This window comes from Pangasianodon hypophthalmus, chromosome 24, assembly GCF_027358585.1.
Source record: "Pangasianodon hypophthalmus isolate fPanHyp1 chromosome 24, fPanHyp1.pri, whole genome shotgun sequence".
Lineage (NCBI taxonomy): Eukaryota > Metazoa > Chordata > Actinopteri > Siluriformes > Pangasiidae > Pangasianodon > Pangasianodon hypophthalmus.
The window spans coordinates 8346993-8356186 of record NC_069733.1 but is presented as its reverse complement, the minus strand read 5'-3'; the positions used below and the strand labels follow the sequence as shown (position 1 = coordinate 8356186).

Genomic DNA, 9194 nt, shown 5'->3' with positions numbered 1-9194 from the left:
TACGCATCTCATAAGATGATGGATTGCATGGGTTTTTAATGGTTTTAGAAATTTAAATAACAATTCTACTATACAAACATCTCTTACACAGATGCCATAATGTAAATGGCAAGATGGTGCCATCCAGTGGAGGAATTATGTCATGAAAATCAAATGTTGTAAGTCAAAGTTATGTGGCTTAACTCAGAAATTAACGAAATGTAAGACAAAAAATCATGGCCAGAGTTTATCTTGTTCCCACACCTTACTAACTCGTGGACATGGTTTAATTGTATCATTCCCACACCTTACTAACTTGTGGACATGATTTAATTATCTCGTTCCCACACCTTACTAACTTGTGGACATGGTTTAATAGTATCATTCCCACACCACACTAACTCGTGGACATGATTTAATTATCTCGTTCCCACACCTTACTAACTCGTGGACATTATTTAATTATCTCGTTCCCACACCTTACTAACTCATGGACGTGGTTTAATTATCTCGTTCCCACACCTTACTAACTCGTGGACCTGATTTAATTATCTCGTTCCCACACCTTACTAACTCATGGACCTGATTTAATTATCTCATTCCCACACCTTACTAAGTCGTGGTCATGATTTAATTATCTCGCTCCCACACCTTAATAAGTTGTGAACATGAATTTAATTATCTTGTCCTCAAGCCCTAGTTATCTCTACGACTTTTCTCATCCCGACACCTAAGTCGTAGACTTATTTAATTATCTTGTTCGTACAACCCAAGTCGTGTCTATGACTTAATTATCCCGTTCCCATGCTTTAGTCGTGTCTATGACTTAATTTCACATGCCTTAATAAGTCGAAGACATGGCTTAATTATCTCATTCCTACACCTCACTAAGTAGTAGACATGATTTAATTATCTCGTTCCCACAACTTCCCACAACATGATTCCCACAGCATGATCCCACAGCAAGATTTAATTATCTCGTACCCAAGCCTTAGTCATGTCTATGTCTTAAGCTCCCACAACTGCCTAAGTCGTGTCTATGACTTAATTATCTCGTTCCCAAGCCTTACTAAGTCGTGGCCACATAGTATCCCGTTCCCACGTGTTATTAATTGTTGTCACACATTATTTTATTACATAGGGATTTCACCATCATGGAAATCTAACCAACACACAACAACAAACACTTTCTAACTGAGCTATACCTTTGCTGTTAATTATCAGTAATCAGGTTGGGGTTTTACCATACCGCCATTTTGTTGTTTTGGACACTACCGTTCCCATAATGCACCTGGAAACAGCTAGGTAACGTGACGTTTCTGAAACTTGCCGAGACTTGTGAAACAGGCTCACCGAGCTCGCGCTGCTGCAGCTGTAGCACATCCCGTGACAAAGTAAGTACCGCTTGCTATGATAAACAATGATATATTTGTTATTCTTAACATCTCTTAATTACTCTTTTCGGTTTGGATATAGATATAGGTATATTTATTGTAAATATATTATATATTTCCGAGCCTTTAAGTAAGTCAGCTGGGCTACGTGCTAGGACAACAAGTGGCAGATAGATAGTAAACGGTTGTTTGTCACAGTGTAACTTACTCTTTATCTTTAAGATATAAACAGAGATGAGCTTACACATGAATATTAAGTATATGATGAAGTGGTGACTGTACAGATAAAGAGGTAAAGAGTAGTTTGTGTTAATGGCTGCTACAGCTGTGTTTTAGCCAGTGGGGGAGGTTGGAGTATTCATATAATCATTAACAAAAGAAAAGGAACATAGTTCAAAAGACAACAAGTTTTCATGGCTTCAGCACTTTTCTTTATTATTTAGCTCTACATGTGGTACAAGTCTGAGATATTAACTGGTGTAAAATGTTATTATTGTCCCCTCATGTCTGAAACCAAGATAAAAAAAAAAAAAGATCATGTTTTGTAGATCTTGAGCACAATTATGAGATTTGTGAAACACAACTGTTTAAAAAAAAAAAAAAATCTCCAGTGTGTTTACATGTAAGACCTGACCCATATTTGAATACCATGTTGACATCAATCTCCTGACAAAATGCACTACTCTGAAAACATGTGATCATTGTGGTTGAACATGACCCCAAATTTAGAAGAGATTATTTTCGTAGCGTTTCTTCAAAATGTGTGAGGAGTTCAAAATATCATGCGATGAGACAAAGGAAGAGCAAAAGACCGTTTACCGCTGCTCTGGCAAGGACCACATGACTTCTTTTCACCTCAGTCTCGTGAGAATTGTGCTTGAAAGCAGGATGTCAGGGGTCGACACCTTTAATGACGGAGAATAGATAGGTCTGTTGTTTCCACTGTGGTTATTATGGTTTAATTTACATTTGCATAGGAGCCAGGATCATATCCTTGGTATGCCATGGCCTGAGAGATGTCCTCATATAGACAGCATGGTTTCTATAGCTACCTTGAGTTGTTTTTGTTTGTGAATGGTTGTGTCATCTCACAGATTGATAAGACAATGTATTTCATCTGGACTACACTGACTGTCCACAGACCACCTTCCATGAATCATGTGTGCCAAATGATTCATTTTGGCCGATTCATTAAAAATTGCCACATAACTTTGCTGATAACTTCGGAATGAACAGGATTTGAGCATTTAGATGTGAGTCAAATGATCAGATATCAGGTATGTTTCGGCTTTAGAACCTCATTTGACTGTGGCTCATGCAACAATATCTGTGTCAGATGTGAGCAGAAAAACATCTGGAATTCTTTGTCAACATAAATGCAGCCTAAGTGATTTTATTGCTTTATCCCATAGAGACAGCAGATGTTTAATTGTTCAATTTTCAATCATCATTTAGTCTCCAACTCGCCATAATAGTGTTGTCTACTTAACCTTAAGACCTGACTCCTAATGCACTTTTAATGTGATTTGTGGTGATTTAATCACAACTTGTGTCCAGAAATGAAATGTACTAATAAAACATTCCGCTATGAAGTGTTGGCTTGTTATTTGTAATGTTTATAGGTTGTTGCAGTGTCACCGATTTCCTTTGTTTATATCAGACAAGCTTTGACACGAGCCCATATATAAATGCTGTTTATCTAAGTCTCAAATGAGCGCTTTCAAAAATAAGGATACTTGTGACTGGGGAACTTGCTGACACAAACCTTTTTTTTTCTGAGTAGCTTGAAAGTGGCGCTAAGGGTTTAGAAAACTACTACCATTACTGCCCAGTAATCTTTCCACAAATCTGCATGGACTTTATTTACGGACTCTATAATGACCCGCTACATTGAGAACTGTTTATAGTTCTTTGTAATCTTTCCGAAGCAGTTTCTCGGCTAACTTTCAGTCTGCATGAGAGTGTTTTGTGGCACAGGTCTATAAAATCAATGAGGCTCCATCATGGGACTGTGTTAGAAACAACATTGCTCAATTCATGCCCCAAGGTCCATTCTGCTACTATAAAGCATTTGCAAATAAAAGCTTTAGACCTGGTCAGGAGTTTCCTTCTACAAATTTGATTTAAGGTGTTTCACTTAAAATGATGTTAGTTTTTTTTATTAAATAATAATAATAATAATTAAATAATCTATAGTCATGAGCAGTATGTAAGGAATAAAACACAACAGGACATGCTGTTATAGGAAAATAATCCACGACAATGTGGAGTGATGCAGAGTTACTGTTACCACCTGATGCGTTTTTTTTCCTCCGTAACAACAATTTTATTCCTCTTATATCAAAGCAGTTTGCCAACAATTACAATTTTTAATTTATTAATGTATTAATGTAAAGTATGAACACTAACCCTAGTGTTCATACTTTTTACCCATTTATAGTTACATTTATTGTTTTGGAATGTCTACAAGACAAGTTAGTCCCTGTTAGCACTTGCATTATAACAGTTATAAACAGACATTCTTTTATCTGTCTCTCTTTTTTCTGTTTTTGCTGAAGATAATTGTTGTTAAAAACTTTTTACTGAAAAACCAGAAAGAGATTCAACAAACTCCTTAGTGCTGAAACTCTCCAGTGGTGGAAAACTGCCTGTTGCAAAGTGCTGACACTCGAGACTCTGTATATAAATATTAAATAAACATCTCCTTACAGAAAGCTTCACCATATTAATGTTCATATGTTTTTCTTTGTTAAATAACATGTTTTTTTTACAATCTGTTTATTATTAGGTTTAGATTATGTAGCTTGTATGACATACAAGTCCCTGTGAATGTGGAGATATTATAGAAACGATAGTATATTAGAACAAGTACAGTAATATACACTTACCGTATTAATTGCATCAGGCACTTCTGTCAGAGCTGCTGTTACCTATGGTTATTTATATCATTAATAAACTATTCAGTAACAATAGAAGTAAATATTAGCTTTCTGCTCTGTTTAATATCCTTTTCTTATCTCTTCCAGAAATGCACTGATTTCTGAATGTGAAACAGAAAGGTGTTAGCAAGAAATGTGCAGTACATGCCTGCACATCCACCCAGACAGATGAAGAAAAGCTTTTTACTGAATGCTCAGAGTGTCTCCTGGACGTTGCAAAGATGTACCAAATTGTACCAGCGACAGTTGGGGATATTGGCCTTAGTGGTATGCGTGAATACACACCACCAAAGAAAAGAGTGGATCGGCGTGGACGTCGGCTGATTGCATCAAGCTTGTTTGGGGCAGTGCTAGTCATTGCAGCTGTGGTAGCTTGGTGCTATTATTCTGTGTCTCTCCGCAAGGCAGATCTGCTGAAGACTGAACTGCTAGACCTCAACAAAGATGGCTTTGTCATTCGCAACCAAGCTGGAGCTATCATCTTCCGAATGGCATTTAGGTACATTAACTCATTTGGTACTAGCTCTGACTGAAGCGTGGGTACTGCACAGTGTTGATTATACTAAAGCTAATAATCCACCCTGAATGCTAATAACAAAAATAGAATATATATTCTTGTACACTTTTGAGTGCAGTCTGTATGTTTAGAACAAGTAGAGTCCTTAAGTCATGATAATTTTTTTGTTTCTTGTTTATCTCAGGTCAGGCTCCCTTGATCTGGACTCTTGCTCAAAGGAAGGCAGAATTCTCAGTTGCAGCCAATCCAATGTAGGAAAGCTTAATTTCTTCATCGAAACTGTGAGACCCAAGGACACGGTGATGTGTTATCGTGTGCGCTGGGAGGAACTTGATGTGTACCGTGCTGTAGAACATGCCATGGCCTATAATGGCTCTCACTGGTATGGTGGGGCAGAGTCCTGGTCCCAGCATTGGCCAATTGTTTTTGCGGGAAACCAGGAACCCAAACCTTTCATTACTAGTGATGTCAATTCAAATCAGCATGACTTTGGGGGCATCCTGGAGCGCTACTGGCTCTCCTCCAATGCAACTGCCATCAAAATCAATGACTCAGTCCCTTTCCATCTTGGCTGGGATGAGAACAGCAAGATGCTGCGATTCCAGGCACGGTATGATAACAGTCCATATAAGCCAGACACTGCACAGCCTGTACACTCTGAGCTGAGCTATCGTGTTTGTGTTGGGTATGATGTTACTTCCATACATAAATACATGGTCCGTCGTTATTTTAACAAACCCAATAAAGTTCCTTCAGAGGCTGTTTTTAGATGGCCAATTTGGTCCACGTGGGCCTTGCACAAGACTGAAGTGAACCAGGAGAAGCTACTGGCCTATGCATCAGAGATTCAAGCACATGGCTTCAACTGCAGCCATCTGGAGCTGGATGATCGATATACAAAAAGCTATGGAGAGTTTGAGTTTGATCCAGTCAAGTTCCCTAATGCAACTGATATGTTTCAGAAACTTAGAAATGCTAGGTTTGAAGTCACCCTCTGGACCCATCCCTTTGTGAACTACAACTCTACTAACTTTGGAGTTGGAGTGGAAAGAGGGCTTTTTGTGCGAGAACCTACTGGCGAGTTACCTGCCTTGATCCGGTGGTGGAATGGTATTGGTGGCATTTTGGATTTCACCAATCCAGAAACCCGTGAGTGGTATGCCTCAAACCTCCGTGCCTTAAAGAACAAATACGCGATAGCGTCCTTTAAGTTTGATGCTGGGGAGACCAGCTACCTGCCCCAGCAATTCAGAACCTTCATGCCCCTGCATGATCCCAGCGTATTCACTCGCCGCTACAGTGAGATGGCAATCCCCTTCAACGACCGCGCTGAACTGCGTGCTGGGTACCAATCCCAGAACATCTCCTGCTTCTTCCGGATCACTGATCGTGACTCGGTCTGGGGATACGACCTGGGGCTTAAGTCGATCATTCCTACTGTGCTAACTGTTAGCATTCTGGGTTACCAGTTTGTTCTCCCGGACATGATCGGTGGAAATGCTTACCCAAACCGCACTGAAGGAAATCAGGGACTCCCTGATCGGGAGCTCTACATCCGCTGGCTGGAACTGTTAGCATTCATGCCAGCTATGGAGTTCTCAATCCCACCATGGCTGTATGATGATGAGGTTGTAGAGATTGCTAGGAAGTTTACAAAGCTTCATGAGACCCTGGTGGCTCCTCGAGTGCTCGAACTTGCTGGGGAAGTGTTAGACACTGGAGATCCTATCATTCGCCCTCTGTGGTGGATTGCTACAGATGATGAGGCTGCCTACAAGATCGATTCACAGTTTCTCATAGGGGACGACCTTATGGTAGCGCCAGTTCTTGAGCCAGGCAAGCAGGAGAGAGATATTTACCTCCCAGCTGGCAGATGGAGGAGCTACAAGGGTGAACATTTTGACAAAGGGCCGATACATCTTACTGACTACCCTGTGGACTTGGATGAGATTGCCTACTTTGTGTGGTCAGGATGATACAAACTTCAAAGGGAAGTGTTTGCACACAACAGACCCAAATAACTATTGCAATTCCATTGAACACAAGCATTCACGCACAATTTGTTCTTTCTCACATTCTTGTGCCTTGTAATCGGTATTCGACTGTAACCAGCATACGTAATATTATATTTGAAAGTTTTCTAATGGTTAAACTAATATGTACATTGTTTATGAATGAAAGAGGTACACAAACAATGTTTAGAAATGGAAGCTGGGAAGGTAGACGATACCATTTCTGATTTTACCTCTTTAGAGAAATGTATGCATTGGTTTTTGTCCTTTGAAGATTGAAGTTCTATCACAGTAGTTCCAATAGCTCTGTAATGGTGGAAATGTATTAACTAGTTATTAGAAAGCAACCTACAAAATAGAGAGGGACAAATGTAACTTTTGACCACATTCCATTATCACAGGTAAAGTGAATGTTGTTAGTGAAACACTGGGAGTTTATTTTATATGATGGCAAATTATTACCTTGTTTGACTGACAATGTATTAAAAAGAAAGCACAGAAAGAAACTTTGGACCTCAGTTAACAGGAAACAGAAGTGCATTTGGTCTGTTCTCTTTAGTATTCTTTAAAATGCTCAAAAACTACTGACAATGCCATATAGAATTCGAGTATTCTGAAACTGCTATAAACACACATGATGTACATTTACACCACAGTGAGTATGTAAACAAGTATTTGTATTCAGATTATTTTTCCTCTCCTGCTGGTTATTAATTTTGTGAGTTGAATTTTACGTTGTTTTATGTGTGCTTTTTGCTTGCAATTGCTTCAACAATTTAAGATAAACTACAGAGCAATACAGTGTATTTATAATAAAGCTGAAGTGGCTTGGAAGCCTGAAATTTAAAAAAAGGACTTGATTTATTTTATTTTTTTTGTCTGTCTGTATTCTACTGATACTGTGAATTAAATCCCTTTCCAGATTATTTAAACAGCAAGAGATAGTCATGCCATCAGATGTAACAAAAAGTAACACAAGCCTTCTGTGTCAGAATTAAAATGGAAAGTTGTCAAGTATATTTATTGTTGACTGGTTACAAATAAACCTACTTTTCAAGACCATGCTTTACGTTTCTGTCTTTTTTTTTTTTTTAAATTTGTCATGAGGTGGCACAGTGGTGTAGCTGGTAATGTTGGTGCCTCACATCTTCGGGGTTCATGGTCTGATCCTGCTGCTTGGGGTCTATTACTGCCTGTAGCTTGGTGTTCCTGGAATAGGCTCCACCACCACACTGGCAAGTATAGAGCCAACTTTAAATGGTCTTGTTCTATGTGAAGGATTGTCTTGTGCCTCTGAATTCATGTGCATTAGTTCCAAATTTTAGACAGACCCTATGACATGGCTCACCATTTTGGGTGAGTCATAAGGTGTCATTGCAATGAAAATAAAGGCAACCTAAGGCAGGATAGCACAACCACTGAGCATTCCTTCAAGCAAACATTATTGAGGGAATCTATAATAAAACTACGATTTCTGCAGGAAAATGAGGTATAAATCCACCTCGCATTCTTCTCTCACTCTGTAAAGTGGATAATCTGCTAGAGAAAATGGCCCGATTATAATATCTGCGAAAAAAGATCTTTAATTCTGGCATTTACACTTGCACCAGAAAGCTTTGCAATCATAAAATGGGAATAGGAGTACAACAAAAGGAGATCACCATCCTGCTTAAGATGATATACACCCATCAACCACTTTAATGTTTTAGATGTATCCCATCCCCCTCAAGGTTTGACTTGTTTGTTCTGAGATGCTTTTCTGCTCACCTCGGGGGTCAAGAGTGGTTATTTGATTTACTGTATCCTTCCTGTCAACTCTAACCTCTCTGGCCATTCTCCTCTGACATCTCTCATCAACAACGCATTTTTGCCCACAGAACTGGATGTTTATCTTTTTGCATCATTCTGTGTCAACTGTTGTGCATGAAAATTACAAGAGATATCTGTTTCTGAGAAACTCAAACCAGCCCCCCTGGCAGCAACATCACTGAGAGTTTGTGAGATGAACACTACTGTAAAGCACAGCTTACTTGGTCAGGTCAGGCTTTTGACTTTGCCTATAACCCTTTACAAATATTTACATCCAAGCATGAGTGCCTTTTTTTTTTAGTTCAACCTAGTCACTATGATTTTTTCACATGATTGTACTATATTAACATACTGAACCCAAAAACATACACACAGAGAAAATTATAATTTATCTTTATTAAATACTAAAAACGTGTATAATGGAGCCTTTTGAGAGCTTATAAAGGTATGTGAGATAGTGGGGGGACAGGAAAAATAAAGATAAAAATATCACCTTGTACAAATATTTACAAGGCAAAGCATGTATTAATTTTTTTTGTGCTAC

General features: G+C 38.8%; 1 protein-coding gene across 1 annotated transcript; it reads left to right on the top strand.

Annotated features, from left to right (window-relative positions):
- The first annotated feature begins 1236 nt into the window (after positions 1-1236).
- si:ch211-117c19.1 (myogenesis-regulating glycosidase) lies at positions 1237-7903 on the top strand. The gene is made up of 3 exons (XM_026931331.3): positions 1237-1373; positions 4400-4811; positions 5014-7903. Exons 2-3 carry the CDS (start codon positions 4534-4536, stop codon positions 6803-6805), a joined length of 2070 nt encoding a protein of 689 aa, XP_026787132.3. The 5' UTR covers positions 1237-1373; positions 4400-4533; the 3' UTR covers positions 6806-7903.
- The last annotated feature ends 1291 nt before the right edge of the window (positions 7904-9194 follow it).